The sequence below is a fragment of the Cebidichthys violaceus genome, unplaced genomic scaffold (genome assembly GCF_023349555.1).
Source record: "Cebidichthys violaceus isolate CVI_PGR_0920_01 unplaced genomic scaffold, fCebVio1.0.p SCAF_22, whole genome shotgun sequence".
Lineage (NCBI taxonomy): Eukaryota > Metazoa > Chordata > Actinopteri > Perciformes > Stichaeidae > Cebidichthys > Cebidichthys violaceus.
In genome coordinates, this window is record NW_027176395.1 from 10,470,256 (window position 1) to 10,484,676 (window position 14,421).

Below are 14,421 nucleotides of genomic sequence, written 5' to 3' on the forward strand. Positions count from 1 at the left end.
TATATATATATATATATATATATGAATCCAAATCTGAGCAAAGCAGGCCTTTGCTCCAGATGTGAATCTCTCTGAATATTGATCATGGGGAAGCTAGTCCCCTATATCCCCAGGCCTGCAGCGACTGACTCACAAAGCACCTCTCTAAAGCCCATAAACCAGCTTGTACAATTATTTAGATATACAGGGCGACAACAGCAGTGTATGCCTCCCAACCCGAACCTCCTCCTTGGCTCTCATCCTCCTACTACTACTCTTGCTCCTCCTTTCGCTCTTTCTCATCCAGCATGAACATGAAGAAATTAAAAAGGGGGGCAAATGTGCAATTAGCCACACGTTTGTGAAACCTCCTTAATGTTCATTACTGAAACCAGGGGCAATTACAAGTTCAAAGGGGTTTAGGGCACCAGCAGCCCGCATAATCAGTCGCATATTAAGCACAGCTCATTTGTCACAGCACGTACACTTGTATGTGCACACAGAAACACACATGCATGCATGCTGTCAGAGTTGAGTCATAGACAGGCTGACGGGCATCAATTTCTGTGCAGGCACAAATCTCAGCCAGCTCAAGGCACAGAGTTAGATCGCCCAATCCTCTTACGCGCTGATTCTTTGTTTTTGCTAGACAACAGCAAACACCGCCGACACCTTCACCTTAGCTTGCTCGACATCACACTGTATCCTACTTGCATTCATCCTCTTATAGGTGTCCTGTTTGCTCTTACAATCCCCGCTACCACCTATCCCGCCAGGTCTCCATTTACAGCTTTTTTTTTTTTTTTTTAACCTCTATCTCCCTTCGTGTCTGTCTCCTCCCACCTGGCCCTGTCTCTGCAACACGTGACAGTGTGTGTTTCACGTCTGTCCCCGGAGGTGTATCTCGGTTACCTCTAGGGCCGGGTCACAATGGCTAATCCTGTCGTCAGGTGGCTGTTTAGCGCACTGAGAGGAGAGCTCGCAGAACCGGAGGTAAGCTCCTGTTACAGGACTCCCTGACCAGGGGTCACCTCCGACACTGTCGGAATACACACGCATAACACACACAGAAACTTGCACACATGTCCTGGCAGACAGGCAAGAATGCTTGTACATGCATTCACACACACACACACACACACACACACACACACACACACACACACACACACACACACACACATGCATACAATCTGGTACACACGGCAACGTTTTCACACAAAAAACACTGTCACTCAAAAACATTGAGCCTGCTTATCTATCCCAGGTGGCTCAGCCTTCATCTCTACCCTCCCTTGTTCTTTATCTGCCTACTGTACTACTACCCTCCTAGTCTTTCTCTGTCTTCTCTCATTCCCAGATCAGTCAGCCTCTTGTTCACATTAGGATTCCCTGATATGATCTCCATGAAGACTTGCTCTAGTGGCCATGCGTTGCCTGTCCTGCCCGGCACCCTCATTGTTTAAGCTGCTCTCACAGGGGGACACAGTCAGGTCTCCAGTGAATTGAATGGGGCCCTATCATGTGTGGCTCAGCGTAGTGGGAGAGAGAACTCATTTTTCACTGGGGGAACGACATCCATCCCAGCAGCCAAACGCTGGCTGTTTCATTAAGTAACCCATCCAGGCAGACAGATGTGTTCACCACACAGCCATGTTTGCCTATGCAAGAGCGTGTATTAACCCACAATCCTTTGGGGGAGATTAATAGGCTACTAGCCCCTTTCCATTGATTATCTCTATGCCATTTTCCCCTCTGTTCCTTGGCTAGATATTAAAAACTAATGAAGCCTATTGAAAACGAGAACCGCAAGGCTCTTCACGGATCATTTTAGGTTATTTGGACTCAAACAGAGGAATCTCTTTAAGGCACAGTTTGAGTCGAATTAAGAAAATAAATGTGGAGAGCAGTGTTGAAGAAATGGGAGGAAAAAAGAGGAGAGAGAGTGGAGAGTGTGACTGTAAAAAGATGTGTGTTTAAGAAAAGACAACTCTGCTCTGACACATTGAGCGGAGACACGGCAGATGTTAACAATTCCAGAGCATAGCAAAGCATTCCTAGTGCTGGAACCACGACCTAATTGCCATAATGGAGGTGGTAAGCGCTGACAGTAATGGAGTCGTGGGGATCCATCCCCAGCAACCTGAATTAGGGGCCACTTGGCAGATCCACTTCAAGATGGCCTGTGTTTTTTTGCCGACATACCCTTGTTTTCAGTGCTCTGCAAACTTTTAGAATCTTGCGTCACCAACAATCTCACCCTGGCCGTGGTGTCAGAAGAAGGGGGCTCAGGGTTTGTGTTTGTTATAGGGTGCAGTGTGGAGGGAGAATGGTGCCGTGGGGAAGAAGCTGCGTGAGATACTCGGATCAGGGAGACCAGGGCGGCGAGTGAGCAAAGAGTTAAAAGCGTCCATGTGATGGGCTCACCTCTGCACCAGGCCTGGTGAAAGGCGGCGGGGTGCTGTTGGGGAAAATGACTTCCTGAGACATTACCATCAATCACCAGACAGGTCAGGCCCCCCAATCCTGCCATCAGGATGGTGGAGAGACGAGGGGGGATGGGGATGGAGGATTAGACTAGAGGGGACGAAAACAGAATGAAAGAATGGGTTAAGGCTTGTTGGGGAACAGCCTATTAACCATCTCTTTTTCGCACTGTCTGACTGTTTTATGACTCTCCCTTCCACTGCCCATCTATCTCGCCTTGTCTTTCTCTCTTTCTATTTTCCGGTCTTCCATAAAACGGCTACCCAGGCATTCAGGAACGGCCCCTGCTGGTCAGAGTCCTCTCCTCAACTCAATTGCATCATTAATTATTCCACAGGCAGTTGGCTAGAAGCAAATCTAAAGAGAGGAAGAGAAATAGAGAGGGAGCAAGAGTTAGATGGGGAGATGGGGGACAGCTGTCTCGCACCCACAGTCGGTCTTGCTTTCACTCTCTTTCTCTCTCTCTCTCTCTGTCTCTTTTCCTTTCTGTAAATGAAGGATGGGAGAGGGGAGGGGCTTGGGTTACCTCAGTGAGCGGTTGTGTTACATTCCTGAGAAGGGACGGGGTAGGGGGGTGGTTCAACGAGTTGCTGAAAAGAACACAGACGCTTGTCAACAGCCTCCGAGCTGGGGAGCCATCATGCCTTGCTCTAGGCCCGGAGGTCAATGACCCTGTGTTGCACCCAGATAGAGACCTAGGTAGAGGGAGAGAGAGAGAAAGAGAAATCACCATACGGTACGTGTCACTGCTTGTCCGTGGCAGAGGTCAGTCAAAAGCCTAAAGAATCTCTAAATCCTCTTTCTTTCTTTACCCATAAAACACTGTACGTGAGCAGTGGCTAAGTGACTGTGGAGTAGCTTTCTCCAGGAGAGCAGAAGGAAGGGGGAGATGCAGAAAGAGAGAGACGGAGAGAAAACGGCAAGCGCCTGGCAGTCACGGCAAAATGGCCCATTAGATTTAAGGAGTAAAAGTTCATCAGCTTTATTAATGGGAAGGTATATAAATGAAGTATGAATTACCTGACTTTTATGGAGTGGCGAGAGTGAAACTGGAGTGTCTTATGATATAATGTTTTAGTGAGCTGTTCTGAGCGCTCGGATGAACAGGCTGCAGAGAGGAGGAGGAGGAGAGAGAGAGAGAGAGAGAGAGAGAGAGAGAGAGAGACTGAAGTGTGCTGGGGTCCCCTGAGTCCAGCGGCTGGACGGTTGCCTGATTGTTGCTAACATGCGTAGCTGATCGGGTTAGCTTGGAGTAGGGGACGTCCGTAGCTTCCAGGCCTAGTCTTTGCGTGTCATTAGCTAGCATAGTAAAAATTGCTGGCACGAAAATAGAAAAAGGTCATCCACATCTCTGATTTTGTCTTTCTGCTACACGTGCACGTAAACACAAGCGTGCAGTTACAGTCGAACATGCATGCAGTTGCAAGTATGTTTTATAAACAAGCATGCATGCAGGAATACAGTGTATGCAAGTACACATGCACGCACAAGGGCACACACGCCAGTGCACACACAGACAAACACACATGCGCCCCACCATCCTGTAATAAGCGGTAAGCTGAGCTAGCTGATGGTCATCCTCCCATGGGGCTGCTGGGTGGCTGCCAACATCCTGCCTGCTTTGTCAGTGGATAAAGCCCCTAACAAACGAGAGGGCTGTAGCTAGGCAGGCCAGCCAGGTCAAAGGTCACCTCAGCCCCTGGCCAGGATTGAGCCTAAGAGCACTACAAGGAGAGAGAGGGAGAGGATGGAAGAATGCACTTAAAGATCGGCTGCTATTAACCAGGCCTAAAAGCTATAACCCTGCCTTACCACTCCTTCTCTTCTTTTCTCTTTCCTTCTCTTCTCTTTTCTTTTTTTTTCTTTTCGCGGCACTTCACAAAGGCATTTTAACTCCGCATCACATGTCGACTCTGCTTTGAGGAACATTAAGAAAGTGAAAGATCCTGAGGGCATTTGTCAGTCCGCACAGCACAGTGCAGCCAGCCGCCCCTGGGTGTTGAGCAATGACAGGAGATATCTCCTTGACTCATGCACCCCGAGATGAAAGGAGGGCTCAGAAGACGTGCACATCTGAACCGCAAAAACGGTATTCAGTAAAAGAGAACAGACACAACAGGTAGGGACGGGGTGGTGACTGATCAGGGCTTGGCTGGCTTTGTTCCATGGAAGTACTTGTGATCTCAGATGAATGCACCTATGGTTACCATCAGCTATGCTCCTCCGTCTCACTGACAGGGACATGATCTGAGGTGTCTGTCTGTCACGGGCCTAAGAGCTTCTCTCACTTGCAGAGGATAGAAGAAAAGGGAGACGGTGGACAAGAGAAGAGAAAATCTTCGCAACCCCAGCTGTCCATTCAGAGGGAGAGAAAATTTGACATGGTTGACTTGAACACATTTTGCACCATTAGCAAACAGGAAGTGTCCCCTGCAGCTGTTTTTCAGCATGGGAGGGGGTGTTCCTGCCTTCACTGTAATGAACAAATGTTACCCACCATGTTTGCCTTTGATTTTTGACCTGAAAACAAAAATTGACATTACAAATGTCCTATGATATCTTCCAAATTGGCCTGACATTCCATAGCTGGCCCGGGGGGTTTCTTGTTTTTCCTCTGTAAGTGGTTGTGCTCTTGTTGCTGTGTCCTAAGGCTCACCATTAGAATGTACTGGCCTTTCTCTCGAGAATGTAGAGTCTTAAAGAGACAGAGGGGGAGACTAGAAAGAGAGAGGGGGAGCGCTAACAGAGGTCCTGGTCTGTTTATTTGAATACTTATGCTCATTAAGTTAATGCACAATGGAAGGGAGAACCGTCAAGTGGAAACTCTCAGAAGCTTCTATTTGAAGAGCGAACACACACCCTTGTCCATCTCTCCACAAATTACTCTGTTTCTGTTTCAATTGAAGATCAGTACCACTTTACTTTGACTTAAGAAGTTAAACAAAGTCTACAGAACACAATAGAGAAAGAGGATAAACTTAAAGAGACCCTGTATGTTAATATTAAGTCCTTTTCCCAACAGACTTCATCAACAGGGTCTAGGTTGTGAGTGCTTTACTGTCTTGCAGTGTTCTGTAAGCTTCAGTATGGCTGAATAAGGTCTAGTAACCATGACCATTTTGATGCAGAACATTCATGTATATAGGAAGTCTAAGGAAAAACAAAGCTACATTTGTCAGGGGGTAGTTATGGTTATTTTGGAGTCTCAGAAACAGAAATAATTTTTCACCCCCATTGGAAATGATAAAAGGTACAAATATTTCTTTGTTTGTCCAATTATTTGGTGGCGTCCTTTGTTATTCCCCCATGCTAGAGGTTTTCTTAGGCTAACCCTCAGTTAGTCAGTATAGAAAATCATTGCTTTTTTACAATGTGTACATATGTCATTAAACCAGTGCCGATGTTTATTCAGTGGCTTAGTTCGTTCACCACGCTTTAGCCATAGCATGTGCTCCCAGTGACTTTATGACTGGCAACAGTGACAAGTGGTGTGGATATGAGGTTGTCCAATGCAGACAAAGTAGATGGGTCTTCTGCTTTGACAGGCCCACCAGGCCACTAATGATAGGCTTATAGGCCCTAAAAGTCCCTTGTAAAGGCAAGTGACCAATTACCTCACACTCCTAAAAAGCAACACCATAGAGGATAAACAAACAGGAGGTTCACTTTTAAAGAATCATGAAAAGAAAATTTCCCAAAGACTTTAAAATTTAAAGTTATTGAAATTTATTAGGAACAAAACCCTTTGTAGGAGGATGATCCTGTGGCTCTGCGGTAGTCATTACAGCAAGATGTTTTAAAGATTTCTAGAGAGCAAGTAGTGATCATGGCTGTGTGTTGACATCAGGCGAGCTGGAGAGCAGAACAGAGCTGGGTGCCCCTGAGCAGGCAGTTACCACAACAAAGCCAACAGACTGGTCTGAAAAACCAGGCCAAATTCCTGCCCTCTAGGACCTGGCTTAAAGCTTGAGCGGAAACTTTGAAAGAGGGGGAAGAGAGGAGAGGAGAGTAGAGGAGAAGAGAAAGAGGTGGAATGAGGAGGATACGAGACGAGGCCAGACGGGTTAGCGTTTAGCGAGAAAGGGATAGCTGCTGGGGCCAATGGAGTACGGCAGGAGAAGGAGAGATCGACGGAAATGAGAGAGAGGGAGAGACTGAGAGGAGACCAGGCCCCCGCTGTAAGTATGGAGGGATTGTATTCCTCCTCTTGAAAGCGAAAGGGCAGCCGTGTGGTGGAAAAAGAAGCCATGAACTTGATCTGACGATTAAATAGGCGCATCTCTATGGCTGCAGGCCACGAATGAGATGAGGACCACAACAGAGCACATACACAGTTTGTGTATATAACTGTTGGCAAACTTCAATAGATCTATGGGTTGAGTTCAGTTGATCCCTGTTTAGGAGTCTTGGGCAGATTTCTGCATAGATAACGATATCAGTTTTATTTTCTTTATTGGATAAAAGTAATACCTTATTATCATTTTACACGATAGCATTTGGAAACATTCCCCTTAAACATCTCTCTGTTCCTTGGTCGATCCACTAAGTCTGGAGGTGCATTGGGATTGTGTGGGAGTGATTGCTATTTAGCCTCATGGAGCTTGGTACAATCAGATGCCTATTTCTCGCATATCCTCCAGGGCTCCTTTCTCACCCTCATCGCTCCATTCATTCCTCGCTCCTTCTGACTCCCCTCACCCACTTCACCGTTACTGTAGCTTGGCAGGCAAGCAGGGCAGTTATGCTGTATAGCTTCTCTACAACCTTGCACCATCTCCAGTGAACATAAATTAATGGTGTAGAGCAAATAGGCTGCTGGCTTTGGTCCAAAAACTGGCTTCAGGAGTCCAGCCAGCGATTGTTGTGGCGGGCCATGGCAGCAACAGCGGTAGTAGTACTGATGCACTGCCAACCAACCGGCCAGCCAGTCAGAGAGGCAGGCAGACAGACAGACAGGGGGCCCTTTTGCTCTATAATAGATGCCGCAGGCCTCGCCAGTCCGCCATGTATTTGCAAACATCACTGTTTTACTGTCAGAGGGCAGTCCGCTGAGAGCCCTTATACTTATTGTGGAAGCGCTGGAATCTGGAGTGAGAGAGACAGAAGTGTAGTGGTATGTTCTGAATGCAGATGGTGTGAGATGTAGATATGGATGTATTTTCATTTGCTGTTATCAGACGTTGGCATGCAGTGTGTGCAGTTTTGTAGGTTGGCATCATGTGAGTTCTGTTTATAAGTTGGCTGTGTCTGCGAGTGTGTGCAATCAAGAGAGGGAGAGAGAAAGGGAAAGCAGCAGGGTTGAGTCATTGAGTCATGTGGCATTCTTGCCTGTTTTCAGACTGTTGTCAGGAAGCAGTGTAGTTCCCAGTAAAATAAAACAAACACCAAAAAAAAACAACTCTTCTCCCTCCCACCTCCACCCGCCTAAGAACACACAAAGAGAGGGAATGAGAGAAAGAGAGAGCATAAAGCATAGATGAGCATGGAGATGGATATGAAGATGTAACTAGTTTACTCAATTTGCAATCCTTAGTTTGGGCTCAGCTAGCATGAGAATAAACCAGACATAAGTTCACAATTGATGAAATAAATCAAATTGATCTTTGCAATTACAAAGTTCCATTACTTAGAATTTTAACTCATCATAATTCAATTTTTATACAAATAATTATTTGCAGTTTCTACTGATAAATTTGAAATACCATTGTCATAGAAATATGAAGCTCTTCTTTTTTTAATTGTCACTCGTCAATCTAGTCAACGTTTACAGACAGAAGTAATTAACTGTAGCCTTCAATTTAAACCACAAATCTGTCAGAAAACTGCAGCTAAAAAGCCACATATTGCTCTGTGCATATAAACACCCTTGATGGATTCAAAAACTGAAACCGGATTTATTTGTCATATCTGTTTGATCTCCCGGTAATGCCGATATGCATTCAATCTCATTGTCATTTGTCAAAGAAGCCAATTGTAGCATTATTAACAACGGCAACTTGAAATTTAAAATGTGCCAATCTTACCCCAGCTCAATGCAGAATCCATATTAAAATGTCATTCCTTTATTTGATTGCGTTTATTTCTGACAGTGAATATTATTATCATCCACCAGTCGCTTTGATTAAAAACAAATAAGATTCCAATCAATGTGAGGAAGGCATATATGAAAGGAAGTACTGGGATACAATAATGCTGTAAAACTAGACACAAACTCACAATGAAGCCCATCAAATACTTCCAAACACATAAAAGCATTATTATGCATAAGTTATTATATAGACTTATATCTGTATAGTATTTGATGCTTTTTATCAAATCGAATACTTTGAAATGAATAAACACAGACTTTTATAGAATGACAAATATAAATGCAGATTATCTTATAACCCTATCCCATTGACAAAGTAGCTGGTGCTAAATCACACCAATCATCATCAGCAAATCCTCTGTGTTGCCACGGCAACATGGTAAACAGCCAGTGGCCTGTGATTTCCTGAGAGTCATTACCATGGAATAGGTTCGCAAACCGATGCAACCTTGTGACCCGGCTCTATAACTCATGTCACACACTGATGATGTCATTCATCATTGGGGTCCACCAGCGGGCTCAGGGAAGGGGCTGCAGGTACAGCAGGCAGAGGGGAAGGGGCAGAGTGGGGGAAAGCGGTCGGGATAATGATCGGACTGTGGGGTTTGACGACGGCAGAAATTAGGTGTCAGGAGAGTATGAATCTGATATATGGCAAGCTGGACGTTGAATGAGTAGAGTCAGTGTGGGCGAAAGGTGTGGTGTGAAGTAGGAGTGGTCCAGCAGTAGATGTGGTTGTTGTGTATGGTGAAATGCCAAACTGGGGCTCAGAGGGGGTTTAAGGACTGTACACAGCAGATGATGGAGCCACCTCAGCTTGTAATGTTCTGCAACCACAGGGGCCATTACATCCAGCACTATCAGAGAGCATAGAACACATCACACCCTGTAATTTAGCCATCACACACGCGCACACACACACACACACACACACACACACACACACACATCTCGATTCTCAATGACTGGCAGAATGTGATCCACCTGCATATGCGCCTGTGTTTATGTGTTTGTGTTGATGTTTGGCTGTGCTTTTTCAGGTCAGGTTGTAGGAGTTGGACAACATTTGTGCATCAGGATAATGCATGCTTGTGTCATTAACAGGCTTTAGCGTAATTAACAGAGATTTTTTTCGATCTGGCGGTGCCCGGACAACAAATTGAAGCTGTTCGTTTCTGGCTCTAATTATTTATAGACCGGCTGTTTTACGTTTTGCGGTCAATCCTTTTTTAAGGATATTGGCCTTGGTGTTTCTAACTGAACATATTGAGCGGATCCAAAGCTAGTGGGGGAGATTATCAATACCATCTTTGATCTTGCTCCATGTTTGTGTTTCATCCATTAAATAACCATGTCATACTGTCTCCTGAGGGTAGGGAAGGACATCTCCAGGAAGAAACACTTTAAACAGATTTGATCTGACTCTGTTTAATATTTATTCACCAATTCATCTCACGTGTACTCTTTTCATAGAGGATTTTTTTTTTTTACTCATTGGGTGATTTACTAACATATATTTTTTTACTGAGGCAATTAACATTAAGAGGTTACTCAGAGGTCTAAATAGCTCCGTTCTCCAATTTCACGGCTGCTGCAGCCCTGTAACCACTGGACCCACCATGTCGGCTTATTTGTCACGTCCGTGTGTGTGTAGCCGTAGCCACATCATTTTCTGTATCTGATATTTCAGAGGACCATGCTCTTAGGAAATTTGCCCCAAGTGTGGGTGGCCTGCAGTCACAGCCATAAAAAGTGTGTGTCTGTGTGTCTGTGTCAAGGGGGGGGGGGAGGTTGTCCGCAAGAAAGGCGAGAGAGAGAGAGACTGTTGAGGAAAGGTTGCATACAGACATGTTGTGTGTGTTTGCTTCATGTGTGTGCTTTGTGGTGCATATGTGCAAGTCTTGGGGTTGCAGGTGAGCGATCTAGTCTGACACAGGGAGGGAAGGAGAAGGGAATGAGCGAGGGCTGGGTGAGGTATGAGATGAACGAAATAAGATTTTTTTTTTTGTCTCGTGTCTATGTGGTTGGAGTAAATCTCCTTACTCAGGGGTTTTGTGTGCGAGGGGAGCTTTAACGTCCCCACTCTCCTTGATGAGACATCTTTCTTGTTTGTTCAAACCATTCATTACGTGGTGCATGCTGGACGAGCTATGCCTCTGGCCAGCGTATTTATCACCGAGCTAAAGCGCGCTCTGGCTGACAGTAGGCGATTGATGACCAGGTCTGGGCTTGAGAGGCTGAGGAAGCCTTAATACAATGTAAATGACCCACTCCCATTTCCAATCTAGGCTGCTCCTCTCCCCACACCTCCATAGCACATCATCTTTAGCTACGTCTCAATTTGTGTATATGTTTGTGTAGTGTGTGTACATAAAAAAAGAGTGGGAGGAAGTGTGTGTCCTGTTATATTTGTGAGCGTGTTTTGATCGTGACCGGGGTCATAGCTAATGTGAAAACGCCTAGGAAGCTCAGGAGTGTAAGGGGGAGGGAAAGAGATGCTGTGCTCTTATTACATGTTGTTGTCCAGAGCGGACACACACAAATACACACACAGACACACACACACACAAGGATGTAGATATGTATATCTGTTGTATTCTACTGAGCTCGTTTACACACACACACACACACACACACACACACACACACACACACACACACACACACACACACACACACACGCACACACACAGCTACCAAAACAGACATTGCTCTGTCTTCCCTAGCCAAGGATATGTCAGCACCTGGCAATCAAAAAATGTATTCCTATGTAAGTATTATCATCTCTCCTTTGTTAATAATTTTAGCATATTAAAAGGGACTACGTACACAAGTACAAATCAGAGTAATCCCTCTATGCAGCCTGGACTCATTATTTGACCAATCTCAGCCTTGTTTGTTATTAATTGAGCACATTCCTCAAACCATTTTTTTCATCTCTCCTTTAATTAAAACAGACTACGTTTCGACAGGCAGTACTGACTGAAAGGAGAAATCGTCCTCTCTGCTGATATGAAACCTCACTTACATCAATTATTTCCGCAGTAAATGAGAAAATTGTTCTTGAGCAACTGTTATCATTTCAAGTTAAAATTGAATTCAATTAACATGAGGCAGGCACACATTACTAGCTTCATGAAATTTGCTTTCTTAGTGCGTGTGGAGCTGGAGAAAAAAAAGGCTATATGTCGTGAGGCTAAAGGTATTTTCCTCGCAGGGGATGAATGTGTGTTAATGGAGCTTAAAAGATTTAAGTGTCACTTTTTAAAAGGAGTTTTTGTGTGTTGTGATTTGCAGGTGTCATGTCTATGAATATTTGTTTGTGTGCATTTCTGCTTACAGAAATGTGTGCTTGTGAACGTGTTACTCTGTGTGCATGCATGATCCCTGTCTACGGTGGCTGAATGAATCACATAGTGTCTCATTTGTTTCGTTTGCGTGCGCCCCGACTCCTAATCTGGCCCTTAAAGACATCTGTCACCAGCGATCACTGTTGTTTTGTCATGCTTCATAGCAAGCCCAGGGGGAGCAAGGCAGCCCAAGGTCTGCCATTTATATCAGCCCATGTTCTCTAGATTGGACCTGACACAAATAGTATCTTTGCAGCCCTGGTCCCAGAATTACATTTTCAGGTAAAAATCTTGGCGAGGCTGTGGAGGAGATTTCACAGGATTCTGTTCTTTTAGCATTAGCCTGTATTCTGCAGCTCTCTATGAAAGAGACACCACCAGGATACATGTCAGACATTCAAGGAAAGATAAATGTATTCACTGCAAATCTGCACCCACTCATTCTGTTGCTTGGTATTATGGATTCTCAAACACCACAGTATCTGCGTTAGGCCGGCTTGAAACTCATGTTTGTCAGCGTGTGCCTGTAAGTCTGTACCTTTTTTTTTCTGCGTGTGGTGCATATGTTCAGTGTGTACACTATATGTTGGTTTTTGTGTGGGCGGAGTGGGGCTAGGAAAGGGGGTTATCACAGTTGACAGTTTTGACAAACTTGTTCGGCCAGCTCTGACAGGTTTAACACTGACTCTGCTTGCGTATGTTGATGTGTGGGTGGACACGTGTGAGCTGTGAGTGTCTATACAGTGCAAGGGAGGGGCAGGGTTGGGTAGAGGTCATAAGAAGGTGCGGTCTTGGGTTGCACAATACAAAAAACACGGGAACGTATTGAATACATACAGTAATGGGCAGGAACTCGACTCATAGAATGTGTTCCCTTTCAGCGCTTCTCTTTCGGAGTGGTTGCATAAGTGAATATTTATGTTAATCTGTATGTCAAAAAGGCTCATTTGTGTGTGTTTCTCTCTCTGTTTGCTCCTGCAGCACCCATACCCTTCTGAAGAGCAGAAGAAGCAGCTAGCCCAAGACACGGGCCTCACCATCTTACAAGTAAACAACTGGTGAGTCAAGATTTTCGCTCACCCTATCTCCACCACCAGCATCGCTCTGCCTTTAATTTTCAAAAGCCTTTCGCCTCCCTCTCCCTGCCAAGTGTGAAAACCGTTTATGTACAGCCCTCCCCATCGCATACAGACACACACGGAGGTGCACGCGTTGATGTACACACAGACAACCTTTGTAACATTATTACATGTAAGCTACCAGGATGTTCCGGTGTTATCGCCGAAGTGTTCTGCGGCTAAGTCAGTGGTCTTTGTGGTTTGATGCACATGTATTCAGTGGGATATATTTAAGGAGAAAGGCAGAGATCATAAGCTACCCCTACAGCCCCCACACCCACCCCACCCCTTCATCCAAAAAACATACCTAGAACTGCCACTGGTGCCCCCACAAAAAGGCAAAACTGCCTTCCACCCCCTCCCTATTTTACACAAGCTATATGGTGGATTAAGGTTTTGGTGGCCTGGCCAGCAGGGCCTTTGTAGATGGCTTAGCACATAACTGGGGGTGGTGGATTAAATAAAATGATCACAGAAGCAAAGAAATGATACAGGAATTACTTATCAAAATACTAGCCCAGGTTTTATCTGCAGCTTAATTTTGTTCAGTACATTCTCAGGGTGATGTTCAGATTAATTGAACTGACAGCTTCCTTTCAAATTTCCGGGAAGGTATTTGCACGGATTTCAGGTCTTACACAAACTTAATTATATGGAACCCCATTTTATCATTCTAATTCCATGTAGCGGGGGTTCTATTTACAAATGACAAGTCTGTGCCTTTTATTCACAGCTTTCCTTAATATATTTATCAAAGCGGGTTCATTTACAAAGTGCTCTATCTGTTGGGTACAGGCAGGCCGACATTAACGAAGCTTTTAGGTTTATCAGACTCGCAGCCTGACAAGCCACCCGAGGGTCAATTGATTTTTTGGTTCTGTGATACATTTTTTTGAAATTTTTCCTGGATCACAATGAGAAACATGCCTAGAGAATTAGCCTGGTTTGTCGGCCTTATCTATCAGCCCTCTCCCTCGCCCTCCCCCCTCCATCCTGACATACTCTCTCTTTTTCTGTCTCTCTCTCTCTTCTCTCTCTCTCTCTCTCTCTCTCTCTCTCTCTCTCTCTCTCTCTCTCTCACCCTTTTCTTTATTCCCTTCTAGCCAAGGGAAGTCAAGCTACTTAAATTGGCCACAGGAACCGCTGTTATCAGACTTTAATGCACCCTACAGTGTGGATAGCATTTCAATTACACCAGTAACCAAAGATTAGCCCCCGCTTGCCTGTTTCATGCCTCGTGCCACCGTTTCGGGACGCCACGCACCTTACCTACAGGAGCAGAAAATTGAGTTGCCTTGCCTGTGTCATGGTGATTAATGCAGAAATAGTCTGCAAACCTGCGAGGAGAGAGAGAGAGAGAGAAATAGACAGAGACATTGACAGAGATAGATATAGGAAG

The 14,421-nt window shown here is 45.1% G+C and overlaps 1 protein-coding gene across 8 annotated transcripts in view; it reads left to right on the plus strand.

Annotated features, from left to right (window-relative positions):
* The window catches only part of meis2a (Meis homeobox 2a), a 78,565-nt gene that overhangs the window by 40,956 nt on the left and 23,188 nt on the right, over positions 1–14,421 (plus strand). For all 8 annotated transcript variants that reach the window (XM_068717859.1, XM_068717862.1, XM_068717863.1 and 5 more), the window contains exon 9: positions 12,886–12,962. In XM_068717859.1, the coding sequence (XP_068573960.1) occupies positions 12,886–12,962 (77 nt within the window). The remainder of the gene's footprint in view (positions 1–12,885; positions 12,963–14,421) is intronic.